This window comes from Ursus americanus, chromosome 14 (genome assembly GCF_024610735.1).
Source record: "Ursus americanus isolate L20-20 chromosome 14, mUrsAme1.1.p, whole genome shotgun sequence".
NCBI lineage: Eukaryota > Metazoa > Chordata > Mammalia > Carnivora > Ursidae > Ursus > Ursus americanus.
Genome location: NC_142140.1, coordinates 49,379,710 through 49,395,974, shown reverse-complemented (window position 1 = coordinate 49,395,974; position 16,265 = coordinate 49,379,710). Strand labels below are relative to the sequence as shown.

At 39.3% G+C, this 16,265-nt stretch overlaps 2 protein-coding genes across 2 annotated transcripts; one reads left to right on the top strand and one right to left on the bottom strand.

The window, feature by feature from the left end:
- The first annotated feature begins 1,343 nt into the window (after window positions 1-1,343).
- Window positions 1,344-2,342, top strand: LOC123785609 (olfactory receptor-like protein OLF4). Its single transcript, XM_045787440.2, has one exon. The coding sequence runs from the start codon at window positions 1,398-1,400 to the stop codon at window positions 2,340-2,342; it is 945 nt and encodes a 314-aa protein (XP_045643396.2). The 5' UTR covers window positions 1,344-1,397.
- Window positions 2,343-11,485: 9,143 nt separating this feature from the next.
- Window positions 11,486-12,451, bottom strand: LOC123796209 (olfactory receptor-like protein OLF4). Its single transcript, XM_045803629.2, has one exon. The coding sequence runs from the start codon at window positions 12,449-12,451 to the stop codon at window positions 11,486-11,488; it is 966 nt and encodes a 321-aa protein (XP_045659585.2).
- Between the last annotated feature and the right edge of the window lie 3,814 nt (window positions 12,452-16,265).

Below are 16,265 nucleotides of genomic sequence, written 5' to 3'. Positions count from 1 at the left end.
ATCTCCCACTGCCATCCCTCTTGTAACCAGAAGTTAGTTCTCTATAGTTGAAAGTTTATTTTTTTGTTTGTCTCTTTTCTCTTTCTTCATTTGTTTTGTTTCTTAAATTCCATATATGAGTAAAATCATATGGTATGTGTCTTTCTCTGACTGATTTCACTTAGCATTATACTCTCTAGATCCATCCATGTTGTTGCAAATGGCAAGATCTCATTTGTACCCCTTAATATCCTTTAAATACTCCCCCCACACCTGCTCCATCACAAGTACCACTTTGTTCTCTGCATTTGTCTGTTTGTTTGTTCTGTTTCTCAGATTATACATATAAGTGAGATCATATAGTATTTGTCCTTGTCTGATTTATTTCACTTAATATAGCACCCTCTAGATCCATCCATGTTGTTGCAGGAGGAAGGATCTCATTCTTTCCTATGGCTGAGTAATATTCCAGTGTGTGTGTGTGTGTGTGTGTGTGTGTGTGTGTGTGTGTACACACATACCAATCTTCTTTATCCATTCATCTATCACTGGACACTTGGCTGCTTCCATATCTTGACTATTGTAAACAATGATACAATGAATATTGGGTGAATATATGTTTTCAAATTAGAGGTTTTGTCTTCTTTGAGAAGCAGCATTACTTGACCAAGGGGTGGTTCTATTTTTAAATTTTTGAGGAATCTCCATACTGTTTTCCACAGTGGCTACACCAGTTCACATTCCCACCAGCAGTGTAAGGGGTTCCCTCTTCCCCACCTCTGCACCAGCACTTATTACTTCTTGTCTTTTATATCAGCCATTCTGACCAGCAGGAAGTGATAGTCTCATTCTTGCAGATGTCACAAAAATATAATTATTTTATTTCCTTTTCATATGTTCACTGATCATATGTAAAAATGCAACTGATTTTTTGAGGGTTGGCCTTGTAACCAGTTACATGGCTGAATTAATTTATTATTTCTAGTAATGTTTTTGTGGCATCACTAGGGCTTTCTACATGTAAGATCACACTGTCTGCACACATAAATGTATTTCTTCCTTTCCAGTTTGGATGCCTGTCATTTCTTTTTCTTTCTTTAATTGCTCTTTAGAACTTCCAGTGGTATGTTGAGTACCAGTCAGGGAAACAGGCATTCTTGCCTTGTTCTTGATCATACAGGAACAATGTTCACTATTTTGCCATCCAGTATCATGTTTCCTGTGGGTTTTTCATAAAAGGGTTAACTTGAGATAGTTTCCTTCTATTTCTAGTTTGTAGTGTTATTATCAAATTCCATACACAAATATAAACATTAATTTCTTGAGTGTAGAATATAAACAATAATATATCTTCCAGGTTAGTAAGGCATAATTGTGTCCTGCTCTTTCTCTCTTATTTTGGTAGTCACGTCGATGACATGGAACTAGAGAATGATACACGAATTTCAGAATTTCTTCTTCTGGGATTTTCTGAGGAACCAGAATTGCAGCCCTTCCTGTTTGGGCTGTTCCTATCCATGTACCTGGTCACCATACTTGGGAACCTGCTCATCATCGTGGCCGTCAGCTCAGACTCCCAGCTCCACACGCCCATGTACTTCTTCCTGGCCAACCTGTCCTTTGTAGACATCTGTTTCACCTCCACCACCATCCCCAAGATGCTGGTGAATATACAAACACAGAGAAAAGTCATAACTTATGAAAGCTGCATCATGCAGATGTACTTTTTCATACTTTTCATAGTTTTGGACAACTTCCTCCTGACTGTGATGGCTTATGACCGCTTTGTGGCCATCTGTCACCCCCTGCATTACATGGTCACCATGAACCCTTGGTTCTGTGGACTGCTGGTTCTGGTGTCCTGGATCATGACTGTCTTGTATTCCTTGTTACAAACCTTAATGGTGTTGCAGCTGTCCTTCTGTACAGAGGTGGAAATCCCCCACTTCTTCTGTGAACTTTGTCAGATGATCCAACTTGCATGTTCTGATACCTTTCTTAATAACATGGTGATGTACTTTGCAGTTATCCTGCTTGGTGGTGGTCCTATTGCTGGGATTCTTTACTCTTACTTTAAGATAGTTTCCTCCATACATGGGATCTCATCAGCAGAAGGGAAGTACAAAGCATTTTCCACCTGTGTATCTCATCTCTTGGTTGTCTCTTTATTTTATTGTTCGAGCCTAGGAGTGTACCTTAGCTCTGCTGCTCCCCAGAGCTCCCACGCAAGTGCAGTGGCCTCGGTGATGTACACGGTGGTCACCCCCATGCTGAACCCCTTCATCTACAGCCTGAGGAACAGAGACATAAAGAGGGCTCTAAATGTATTTTTCAAGGGGAAGCCATTAAAGGACTTTTTTTAAGAAGTAACTCTGATTTCAGGCTTAATGCTTAATAGCCAGAAATTGTGATTCTTTAATCATATCATGAAAGAAGAACTTAATCTGTCTCTTTGCCTCCTGGAGTTTCAATTTTTCTAAAATTCAACTGCTTTATTAAACTTTCTGCTCCTTCTGATAGCCAACAATTTTTCCTGTTGTTTTCTGAATTTCCAAACTTAGTCCCAATCATTGGTCAAAAACAATTTAGGGATTTGTATTTGCCTCATGAAGTGATGAACTGTCTTAGTGTTATGAAATAAACTACATTTGACAACGGAGGCCATTTCTATTATTTTATTGTAGGAATTCTTAGAGGTAATGGTGAGATCACATTCTTCATTCGGTGTCTACCATTCCTTTCTATGTTACTACTTTAAATGCTCTCCCTGATAATAGAGACTTTAGCCTACTGGTTCGTTTTGTAGCTAGTCATGGGGCTTTCTGATCATCATTACGATCTTGTTCTCTTATCAGCTCAGCAGCCACAGTATCCCTGGCACAGAAGAGTAAGGCAGAAATTGCTTATGCGAAACACCATTCATGTGTAATCTACAGAAAGACCAATTTGCATAAACAAAGTGACTTAATATGGGCTTGGTATCAGAGAAACCTGAGACATGATCAATAAAAATTTTCTACCAAGCCATATATATATATATATATATATATATATATATATTTTTTTTTTTTTTTGCGGAAAACGTGTCTTTGGTGATATTCGTCTACTCATCTACTGAAGTGTGGGTTCTTTGGTGTCCATGTTTAGAGGGTTTTATTAATTGTAGTGAGAATTTAGTGGCAGATTTTATATTATTTAATTGGAGGATTTTGCTGTTTCTCTTTGAAAATTTCCAGTGCTGTCTTCAAACATTTCTCCTTCCACTGCCCTAAACTTAGTATCTACTGTTTTAAAAATGTTTAAAAATGCTGTCATAAATGTTATAGTGTGAGTGAGTGAATGATAAGTGCATTCACTCTATCATTAATTTCTTTATCTTTTTTTATACTCTAAACTTTCTTCCATCCTATGATCAAAGGATGACTCAGACAACAGCTGCAATTGCCCAAAAATGCTCTGGGTATGGAAACTTGTGACTGAGGTCCCACAAGTTATTCTTGCAAAAACAAACATATTGGTCTTCCTAAACTCTACCTGTTATCGGATGGGAATCTCAATGGTGTCACTTTTTAGTACAGTTATCTGAAATAAATGAGAATAACCAGGCCATTATGAATACTTCTTTCAAATTTCAGAACAAATGTTGAAAATAAGAAGCAATAGATTATTTTTAATATTCTCAGTTCTGTTTACATTGATTATTGTATCAGTCAGCTATTGCTGTATAACAAGCCATGCCAAAAGGAAACAATATAAGATAATGTTTTTTTTTTTTAATCACATGGGAGTCTATGATGGGAAGTCCCCTGGTCTCTTCTGGTGTCCTCATGAGCTGCTTTCAGCTGTGGATCAGCTGGAAGTGCTCTGCTAATCCTGGATGTGTTCTCACATTTGGGGGCTTGCTGGTGGTAGGCTGGTCTAGGTTGGCCATCATTAGAGCAACTGGGCTCTGCTCCACATGTTTTCTCCTCCTACAGCAGGCTAGACTGGACTTGTATGCATGGCAGAGGCAGGGCTCCAGAGAGCAGCAGAAACACACGAAGGCCCCTTGAGGCTCCCTATCACTTTCATACACTATTAGTCAAGGCAAATAAAATACTAAGTTCAGTCCATATTCAAAGCTCGAGAAATAGACTCCACCTCTCAATGGGAGTAGCTTCACATTCACATTGCCAAGTACATGGATACAGAGATAAGTGGTGAATGGGGGCCACCTCTGCAAAAGGTCTTCCAGAAATGTAATTTTCAATTTAGTAAAGTTTTATTGCTGCGGGACACAAAGTCAACATACAGAATAATAGAGTATAATATAGTGATTCAACAATTCTACACATGACTCTGTGCTCATTAAGGTGAATGTGTTCTTAAGGGTTGAGTCTGTAGAATTTCCATATTTAGTTCATATCATCTGTGAATAAAGACAATAATCTTTTTTTTCTCTCTCTCTCTCTCTTTCTTTCCTTCTTTCTATCTTTCTCTTTCTCTTTCTCTTTCTCTTTCTCTTTCTCTTTCTCTTTCTCTTTCTTTCTTTCTTTCTGATTTGGATGCTTCTATTTAATCTTGCCTGATTGCTCTAGCTCAGACCTATAGTATTACCTTAGATAGGAGTGGTGAGAGTGGATACCCTTGTCTTTTATTGATCTCAGAATAAAAGTTGTCTAATAATTAACCATTTAGGTACAATGTTATTGTGGGTTTGTCATATATGTTTATCTTTTATGTTGGGGTATGTTCCTCCTATACCCAGTTTGTTGAAGGTTTTTTTTTTTTTTTAACTCATGAAAAGATGTTGTTTTTTTCAAAATGTTTTCTGCATGTTTTGAGATGATCATATGATTGTTATATTTCATTATATTAATCGGGTATAGCACAATTATTGACTTGCTTTATTTTATTTTATTTTATTTAGACTTCCAGCTTTTATTTTATTTTTTAAATATTTTTTATTATATGGTTAGTCACCATACTGTACATCCCTAGTTTTTGATGTAAAGTTCCATGATTCATTACTTGTGTATAACACCTAGTGCACCATGTAATACGTGCCCTCCTTAATACCCACCACCGGCCTATCCCATTCCCTCCGGCCCCCGAAGCCCTCAGTTTGTTTCCGAGTCCATAGTCTCTCGTGGTTCATTCCCACTTCTGTTTACCCCCTCTTTCTTCTTCCCTTTCTTCTCCTACTGATCTTCCTACTTCTTATGTTCCATAAATGAGTGAAACCATACGATAATTTGCTAATATTTTTTGAAAAATGTTGTGTCTATGTTCATCAGAGATATCGGTCTATGATTTTCTTTTTTATTAAGATTTTATTTATTCATTTGAGAGAGAGAGAGAGGCAGAGAGAGTACAAGCAGGGGGAGAGGCAGAAGGAGAGGTAGAAGCAGACTCCCCACTGAGCTGGGAGCCAAACATGGCGCTCCATTCCAGGATCTGGGATTGTGACCTGAGCTGAAGGCAGATGCTTAACCATCTAAGCCACCCAGGTGGTCCTATGGTTTTCTTTTTTTGTACTCAACTTTTCTGTCTTTGGTATCAGGGTAATGCTGGCTTTGTAAAATGAGGTTGAGAATATGCCCTCCTCTGCAGGTATCTGAAAGGGTTTGAGAAGGATTGCCATTAATTCTTCTTTAAATGATTAGCAGAATTCACCTGTGAAGCTCTCTGGTCCTGGGCTTTTCTTTGCTGGGAGATTTTTGATTACTGATTCAATCGTTTACTCATTATTCATTTGTTCATAGTTCCTATTTCTACCTGCTTTTGTCTTGGTGGGTTATACATTTCTAGGTATTTATCCATGTTTTCAGGGTGTCAAATTTGTTGGAGTGGAATTTTTCACAATGGTCTCCTATGATTCTTTTTATTTCTATGGTATCCATTGTATGGCATCATCTTTTGCTGCTGATATAAAAAATATTTAATAATTTTCAAAGATTATTTATTTATTTATTTAAGAAAGCAGGGGGAGGAGCATGCTGAGCATGGAGCTGGATGTGGGGCTCCATCTCAGGACCCTGAGTTCATGACCTGAGTGGAAACCAAGAGTCAGACCTAACTGACTTAACAGACTTACCTCAGAATTAACTGAGCCAGCCAGGCATCCCACTGCTGCTTTTATATTTTTTCATATTCTCCCTCACCCCTTTTCTTTGGTCTAACTAAAGGTTTGTTAATTTTCTTAGCTTTTCAAAAACTTGGCTCCTAGATTTGTTAATATTTTCTGTTGGTTTTCTGGTCTATATATCATTTCTGTGTGCTCTGATATTTGTTATTTCTTTCCCTCTGCTGCTTTGGGCTTAGTTTGCTCTTCTTTTTCTAGCTCTTTGAATCATAAAGTGAGATTATTTACTTAAGGTAAATATCCCATTCAACATCTCATTAACTCTGATAGGCTGCGTTTCCATTTGCATTTGATTCCCTTTTTTTAAAATATTTTTTTATTAAGTTAGTCACCATACGGTATATCCTTAGTTTTTGATGTAGTGTTCCATGATTCATTATTTGGGTATAACACCCAGTGCACCATGCAATACGTGCCCTCCTTAATACCTCTCACCAATTTTTTTAATGTCTTTTTTGGTTTCTTCTTTCACCCATCATGATCAGTGTGATTTAATTCCCACCTATTTGTGAATATCTCAGATTTCTCTACCCTTACATTCGGGGCAGCATATTCACAATAGCCAAGACATGGAAACAGCCCAGTATCCATTGACAGATGAATTAATAATGAAGGCATATTCATACAATGGAATTCTACCAAGAAAAAAAAAAAAAAGGAAGACCGCCTTTCTTCTGTTAAAACAAGGGTGGACCTTGAAGGCATTAGGGTCAATGAAATAATCAGACAGAGAAAGACAAATAGTATATGATCTCACTTACATGTGAAATACAAAATCCTGAACTCATAGAAAACACAGAGAGTAGTTTGATATTTGCTGGTGGCTGGGGTTTGGGGAAAAGAGAAGATGCTGGTGAAAGCCTACAAACCTTCTGTTATAATATGAATAAGTTCAGGGAACATAATATACAACATGGTCATAATGGTTAACTAAATTTATTGTAACTTGCATGCTGCTAGCAGAGTGCATAGTAAATGTTCTTACAACAAAAAGAAATGGTAACCCTGTGAAGTGATGGATGTATTCACTAACCTATTGTGATCATTTCACAGTGTGTATGTGTATGAAATCACCAATCACAATTTTATATGTCAATTACATCTCAATAAAACTGGATAAATTAAGAAAAAATATTCCATTGTCTCTGTCTTCTATTTGTATTTCAAATGTCACCTCCTTCCAGCACAACCCTCCCTATAAAAAATAAAACACAGTTACCAGGATGAAAACTATTTTCAATATGTCACTGGGAAGATCAATCAATAGGAAAACAGTACCTACATAAGGATTCCAGGAAGATATCATCAGTGATACAACAGTTCTTAGCTTCATCAATCAGTGAGTTAGATACCATGTCCCTAGTCTCTCTGAGGAATCTGGAAAGAAAAACTTTTATTTCTTTGATCTTTTCCTAGATTAGGAATGGTGATCTAGAGGCAAGGCGCAGAGAGGAAATATTTACATTTGGAGGAAAGCCTGGCCTTTTGAAGTAGAATTTCCATAACTGTCCAGTGGACAAATGATTCAGTCTCACTGTCTTCTCAGAGATCATTCCACTGCTGAAGGTAGAAGGGGAAATGAAATCCTTCAAATTGAAATTTACACCAATGAGAGACTGTTTGCTGCGAAGGCCCCAGATCCCCATCTTTCTCTGTAGCCATGTCTTTGGCAATGTGTGCAACACTCCCCATCAGGTGGTAGAGACTATTCTTCCACCTTTCATTTGGGCTGTATTAGGATATTTATGTGCTATGGCCAGCAGGGTATGATGGGAGTGACAGTGGACCTTACAGCCTCGGTGCATTTCTCTGCTGTGCTTTAAAACTCTGCCTCCAAAAAGTGAATTAAGCCAGGTAGACTGCCAGAGGAAGTGAGCACATGTGGAGCAGAGGCCACTTGTCCAAGCCAAGGCCACCCTGGATCAGCCACAGCTAGCTAGCCAGCCCCCAAGTACATTAGAATGCCCTGGCAAGATCTCAGAGCCCTCTTGCCTGATACACAGCTGACTCAAGGCTTTGAAGAGACCAACAGAGATTAGAACAACTCATTACCATACAATTCCACTTGATAATAAAGACATTATAGCAGATCATTCACTTTCCAGTTGGCTTGCTATGCAGCAACATTCATGGTCATTCTGTTATTCAAGTTTATCATGAATAACTGTTAAAAAGTGACTCTAATGAGGATCATTTTGGGAGCCAAGTAGATAATGACCTGCATTTTTGTGAAGAACAAATGGTCACCTAGAATCATGTAACTAGGTGGGAATTTATGTTCTGTGTGCCTGGTACAGACGTCTTTTTTTTTTTTTAAGATTTTATTTATTTATTTGACAGAGCGAGACAGCCAGCAAGAAAGGGAACACAAGCAGGGGGAGTGGGAGAGGAAGAAGCAGGCTCCCAGCCGAGGAGCCTGATGTGGGGCTCAATCCCAGAACCCAGGAATCACACCCTGAGCCAAAGGCAGACGCCCAACGACTGCGCCACCCAGGCGCCCCTGGTACAGACATCTTGATTTTAGCCCAATAAGACTCATTTTTATCTTTGACCTCCAGAACTGGAAGAGTGCCAATTTGTTTCTTTTAAACCCTCAGTGTGGTAGTTGCTGATAGCAGCAAAAGAAAGTGACAAAGACGTTTCTCCAATAAAATTTATTTGAAGAAACTGAATTACACCCCTCAATTCATTCACTTAGCTTCCTTGGGTAATGGCATTTTGTGTTGAAACCCTACCTTACGTAGAAGAAAAATCTAAAGTCATTTTGGAGCTATTCAGCCCTATTAACTGGTACGGAGAAGTGCTCCTTGCATAAATGTGCTTGTGGTTCTGTAATGAGGACTCTGGGCATTCAGATAGGAAAATCGATTCATTGTGAGCATTAAGGCCAGCTGTTGTACTCTAAATTGTTTGTCTAAATATCTATATTCCTAAAATTTCATGTGAATGGGAACATTCAATCTTTTCACTTCTTTAAGTTTCTCTCAGCTTTCTTTCAATACAGTAGATAGTTTATAATGGGCTACAGAGAGGGTTATGATTCTTGTGCACATACAAATATGCATGTGAGTATATTTTCTTGAAATAAAATGTACATGAATATACATACATTTACACACACACACACAACCCTTAGTCTTGAACATTCTTGGACCCAACAAAGTATTTCCATGCATTTCATCTAGCCTTACAACATCCCTTGAAGTTATGTTTGTGATTCCACATTGTCTTCAGAAGAAAACGAAGGCTGGGGGATTACACCCTAACAATCTCATGAGAAGCTGGTAGAGCTTACTGTGCACCTTCTGGAGTTCTATGGAAATGGAGCCATGCAGTATGTACCCATCCATTATTTTACAATAACTCTTTCATTTCCTGAAGTTGTACACTTCAAATATGTACAATTTATCCCATGTAATAGTGCTCCGATAAATTAATTACAATTTGAAATTCTAGTGGTGCATGGCTCAGGGTCAGGTCTGGAGCCCAGTTAGCTGAATAATACCTTACGGGGTAGGAGAGCTCTCTTCCAACCATGAAAAAGCAAAGGTTCACAGGTGGATGTTAAAATAGTGGAATTAATTTAAGATAATTCACATCTGATAAACTCATTTTTTGGTAAACTAGAAGAATAGCTTACATATATAAAGGGAGTAAACTGTTGTAAATTGGTTCAAGACAGAAGAGCACTTCAGCCACACACCTCATGCATGAGCTTTAGAAACATATTCTGTAGGGGCACCCAGGTGGCTCAGTTGGTTAAGCGTCCATCTTCCACTCAGGTCATGATCCCAGGGTCCTGGGATAGAGTCCCGCATCGGGATCCCTGCTCAGTGGGGAGCCTGCTTCTCCCTCTGCCTTCTGGTCCCCCTGCTTGTGGTCTCTCTCTCTCTGTCTCTGTGTCTTTGGCAGATAAATAATATCTTTAAAAAACAGAAACAAAAAGAAGAATAGATTTGCACCTGAGTAAGGACTCATGAGGAGCCCTGCAGAGATCAGAACAACTTTTTATCCTGCAATTCCCTCCCGTAATAAAGATGTTATAATAACCCATTTTCTTTTGGGTTGATTTGTATGCAGCAATAGCTAACTGATAATAATCAAATCAGGCAGGATTCCTGGCATTTGTAATAATCTGATTTTTTTATTCTAAGCATTTGTTCTGGTATTTGAGGGTATGCTTCATGATTACTCTGTTACTCAAGTTTATCTCATGAAACTGTATTAAAAAATGATCCATTGAGGCCCCTTTGATGCAACATAGAAAGGTTGGAAGGACATGCGTGTGTGCCCAAACCTCGTGCCTCTGAATCACACACCTGCACAGGAATTCAAGCCTGTGGGTGAGTCATCCTGTGGTTATGAGGATGATATGTATACAGTGGATGATACTGATGTTGTTCACTTGCTGCCCATTTAGAGGTTACGGCAAAATTTCAAATGAGTGGGAGATAATACATTTAGGGAAATGGAAGGAATCATATTTATATGGAGCACTGGAGATTTTCAACCAGAATCCAGAAAATAATTTAATAAAACCCCCAACATGCCACCAGTCTTTCATGGTAAGGAATACACCTTCCAGATGGAATCTGATATTCCATAATTCAATAGGTAGATGAAGTGCCTGAGAAAGATATTTTGCATAACAATAAATGTGTGCTTTAGTATTTTGCTTCATCATCCTTGAAGTCAAGTGTGATTCTAAGGCCATGTTCTATCAATCTATTTTGTCCATAATTGTCTTTCTGTGCAGATTCCACTTGGAGATGTGGATTTTATTATCATTTATTTCGCCAATGACTATGGGAGACATGGTGGACATTAGCTGTTTAATAACAGGATCCTAATGTGTAGAAAAATCCCCATGTCCATCTCTAATGTTCAGTACGTCAAAGTCCGCATTCCCAGGAAGAGCAGGGAAGGTAGTGAGATACACAGGAATGATGTTCACAAGAGTGAAGCACATGGTCTCAGATTGTTCTCTGTTATAAACTTACATAAACAGCTGTGGTGGCCAAGAGTAGATTCTCATAGGAGTAGTGTTCAGTCAAACTAAAGCCATAATATTCACTCTGATATACTTTATTGAAGAAGAAATTATTCTCAACAGATTCATGTTGTCCTTCGAGTAAGCGAGAATGTCCAATATTTGACATCTGAGGTTAGGAATGACACTAATAGAATAGGAAAATGACAAAGGGAAGATCTCTTGGGTATCTGAGTTTTCACAAAGCTTAATAAAGTGACTTATGTAAATTATGCAGAGAGGTTGAAATAAAAAATAAAAATTCCAGGAAAAAAGTAGAAGAGGCATGTTCCAATTCCACAATCTGACCAAAGAACCTCAAAATTTGGCTCAGGCTTTTGGCCCTGCAATCATCAGCACCTCTTCAACACCAGAATAATTGTCCCTTTTAGAGATAGCATCCCAAAGATTCTCATCAGAACCCTCTTTATGTCTCTGTTCCTCAGGCTGTAGATGAAGGGGTTCAGCATGGGGGTGACCACTGTGTACATCACCGAGGCCACAGCACTTGTGTGGGAGCTCTGGGGAGCAGCAGAGCTAAGGTACACTCCTAGGCTCATACAATAGAATAAGGAGACAACTGAGAGGTGAGATGCACAGGTGGAAAATGCTTTATACTTGCCCTGAGCTGATGAGATTCCAAGTATGGTAGAAACAATCTTAGAGTAAGAGTAAAGGATCCCAACTAAGGGACCACCAACCAGCAACATAGTTGCAAAATATAGCACCATGTTATTTAGAAAGTTGTCAGAACATGCATGTTGGTTCATCTGATTGAGTTCACAGAAAAAGTGAGGGATTTCAATCTTTGTGCAGAAGGACAGCCACAACACCATTGAGGTTTGTAACACGGAATCCAAGATGCTCAGGATCCAGGACACCAAAACCAGCAGTCCACAGAGCTGGGGGTTCATGATGACAATGTAATGCAGGGGGTGACAGATGGCCACAAAGCGGTCATAAGCCATCACTGTCAGGAGAAAGACATCTAATCCTGCAAACAGTATAAAAAAATACATCTGGCTGAGGCAGCCTTTGTAAGTGATCACTTTGCTCTGAGTCTGGATGTTCATCAGCATCTTGGGGATGGTGGTGGAGGTGAAACAGATGTCTACAAAGGACAGGTTGGCCAGGAAGAAGTACATGGGGGTGTGGAGGTGGGCGTCAGAGCTGATGGCCAGGATGAGAAGCAGGTTTCCAAACACAGTGATCAGGTACATGGAGAGGAAAAGCCCAAATATGAGGGGCTGCAGTTCTGGTTTTTCTGAAAATCCCAGAAGCTGGAACTCTGAAATTCTGGTATTGTTTCCTGGGTCCATGTGTGGAGGTGACTACCAGCACAGGGGAAAATAACATGACTAATTTTCACACAAATGCACACTTCCCAACTTCTGGAAATGCTGCAATTTATATTTTCCAGTCAAGACACTAATTTCAATATTTTTGAATGGATCTGGGCCCCTTGAGGGTTTTCCCACATCTACTGTTTAGGAATTTCCATCCCAATATCAGATTTCCCCAAAATTCATTTACTGTACAGTTTGATGAGACATTATTCATGCATTTGAGGAATATATAAAATGTCTACCACATTTCAGGAATTCCTAGTCATAAAATAGAGAATGCCAAATAGCAAAACTCCCTACAATTCACTGATGGTTATAAGATAGAAGGTTATATAAAGATTAAATAATCATGTGATGGGGACAGATGTTATGAAGAACAAAAGCACGTTAAAGGAGAGAGTGGGTGGGGGTGTTAGGTTAGTGTTCAGTCAAGATTGCGTAAGAATGTGGCATATGAAAAGAGACCTCAAGGAATAGAGCGTGGAAGACATGAGGTCTAACTGACAGAGGGAATGGCCAGCAAAGGCACTGAGGACCTGCTTCTGTCAGAAAATCAAGGTTCAGAAGGAAGCCAGCATGTTGAAGGGAATGGACAAGAGGGAGAGTGAGGAGAGATGGTGGCAGTGAAATTCCTAGAACCATGTGGCATCATAGCTGCTTCAAGTTCAAGACACAGGGACTTCCTCGTCCACATTATGTACTTCTTCCACTCTATGATCTTGTTACAATAGTGTCCTGTCAACTGAACATCCCTAATTAGTACCATCTGTTGATTGACTTTTTTAAAAAAAATTTTATTATGTTATGTTAGTCACCATACAGTACATCATTAGTTTTTGATGTAGAGTTCCATGATTCATTGTTTGCGTATAACATCCAGTGCTCCATGCAATACGTTCCCTCCTTAATACACATCACTGGCCTATCCCGATCCCACACCCCCTCCCCTCTGAAGCCCTCAGTTCGTTTCCCAGAGTCCATAGTCTCTCATGGTTCATTCCCCCTTCTGTTTACCAACCCTTTCTTCTTCCCTTTCTTCTCCTACCAATCTTCCTAGTTCTTATGTTCCATAAATGAGTGAAACCATATGATAATTGTCTTTCTCTGCTTGACTTATTTCACTTAGCAAGATCCCACAGGTAATTTTCAACCAAGAAAATGAGTGGCTAGCTAACCCAGACCATATTCAGGCTCACAGTTAATGAGGTAATTGTAAAGGAAGCTCATTAACAGACCATTTTTCACATAATACATGTAAAATATTACATTTGAATACTCGAGAGAGAGGAGGTACTGTGATATGTAGGTTTCATGTACTGCTCTTGCGAGGATGTATCTGCGAGAATTCTTCCCTCTGGATTTTTCTGCTCAGTATGGACACGTAGTCTAATATGTCCCATCTTAAAAGAGAAAAGACTTATACTCACTTCACTGTATATCCCTCTACAGCTCATACTTGACTTTTCTACTCTGGTTAACTGCAAAGATCTCTGGTCTCATGTCCTACTTTTACACATCCTATCCACTGTCTGATTGGGTTTCCATTATTATCACTTAGTAGTTAAGTTTGAACCTTGCGTTTCTGAGTTCAATATTCACTTCTATTTTTAGCATCATAAATACATAAATGAATCAGTCAGTGAATTTCTTAATCAAGCCAACAAACAGCCACAGCAAACTCTCAGCCCTGGGCTAGTCTGGATTGGTCCTCAGGTGACTCAGGTAAATGCTCTTGACTTTCATTCTCTTGACCTTCTCCTGCAGTCCCTACTGGGCAGTAAAACTCATCTAGATGGGGTCTCAGAGAGGAAGGTCTCGACATGAAAATCAGAATACCTGTCTGGTTTGTAGATGATGAAGGACGAAGCTCTGTCCCCAGACAAGAGAGCAGGAATGAGTCAGACTTCAGTGCCCCATCCAGACTTAGGACTGCCCAAGAAATGACAAGGTCCTGTCCAGCCCGAGGTTGCCTGTGCTGTGGGACTGCAACAGAAGAGTATTTACAGCTGCTCTGGTCTGCTCATTAGGATCATTTCCCTCCTGTTCCTCCAACCTTTAAGCACATGATTTCCCTGTGGGATGCTAGCGTGGACAGAAAGGACAATTTTCCTGTTGAATTTCTGTTCACAGGATACCAGGTTATAGACAAGGTGAAGTCAGTTTTCTTACTCTTTTTCTATGACTTCTGCCTTACAGAGATCTAAACGCCCAGAACCTTATCTCATTCTTGAGTGAACATTTTCTCCTGTTTAAGGCTGAGGAATCAATCCTGACTAGGTCCCTTTGGTCCTTCAAAGAATTGACTTGGGCTGGAGAAACACCCTTGGTATCTCCAGCAAATTACTTTCCCCTTTCTCAACAAAGATGATAAGTTTGTTCATTTTTTTATTTTTTTATTATATTATGTTAGTCACCATACAGTACATCCCTGGTTTTTGATGTAATGTTCTTTTAATATAAAACCCTGGCCTTACATTCCTTGGCTTCATGACCATTATGCCAAAACAATTGGGAATTTCACACTTCTATCACAAATTCAGAGCTAGGAATTAAAATGTCACTATAAAATTTTTGTTAATTGTAAGATATAGATATATAGATATATATAGATATTTTATGTATCATAATCCAAGTTTAGCACTTTATAGCAATTTTCTGATGTAATTTTTATAAAAGTCCATTCTGTGAGGAAGCACTAGTGTGAACTCCATTCCCTATGGAGACAGGAGGCTTGAAGAATTTAGTGAAATCTTCAAAATTATCATTGCAGAAAGAGATGGGTGCTGATTGTAGTCTCTCCAAATGCTCCCAGTTTTCAATCTCTGTGCCACTGGTCCCAAGCAGAGGTGGTTCTTTTTCCCTGGGCACATCTGGCAATGTCTGAGGGACGCTGCTAAACACCTCCACTGAGCAGGACAGCTCCCAACACAGATAATGACCCTGCCTCAAAGTTCAGATTGAGAATGTGAGATAATGTACTCTAGACCAGCACTTCTCTAACTTCAAAGTGCATGTGAATCACCTAGGATTCTAGCTCAAATTTGGATTCTGCTTTAGAAGATGCTGGTGGGCCCAGGAGTTCAGCATTTCTAACAAGCTCCTGAGTGACGTTGATGCTGGAGGTCATGGTCTGTGGACAACTCTCTGAGTAACAAGACTGTGGCCCTGTGATAGAGTGAGGTGCAGGTGGTTCTTCTCTCTCTCTCTCTCTCTCTCTCTCTCTCTCTCTGTCTCTCACACACACACACACACACACACACACACACACAATAGTGTTTGCATAAAGTTTTGAGAGACAAGTGTATCCAGTCATTCTCTGGGCTGTGATAAATTATGCGTCTGTTTCTTTTATATAAGGACACTTGAGTGGCACCAAATGCAATACTTTTGGAAAAGACTTTCTAGTAGGCAGAATAAGAGCTTCCTGAAGTCGTCCACATTCTAATACCTACAAACTTTGACTATGTTATTTTGTATAGGAAGAGGGAGTTTAAGGTAGCAAATGGAATAAGGCTGTTAATGAGCTGTCTTTTAACTAAGATTGGCCAAGATTATGCAGAGGGAACTAATATTATCACCATGTTCCTCTAAATGTGGGAGAGGAAGGCAGAGTGGTTGGATCAGAGAGAGATGTGAAGATGCCACATCACTGACTGTGAAGGTGGATAAGGGGCAATGAGCCAAAAACTCCTTGTTATGAGAAACTGCAATAGGAAAGGATAGTCTCTCCTGGAACATCCAGAAGGAACCAGACACTGCAGACATCTTGATTTTACCCCACTGAGAC

Coding starts and splice junctions, on each gene's coding strand:
- LOC123785609 (XM_045787440.2), top strand. CDS start 1,398: ATGGAACTAGAGAATGATACACGAATTTCAGAATTTCTTCTTCTGGGA.
- LOC123796209 (XM_045803629.2), bottom strand. CDS start 12,451: ATGGACCCAGGAAACAATACCAGAATTTCAGAGTTCCAGCTTCTGGGA.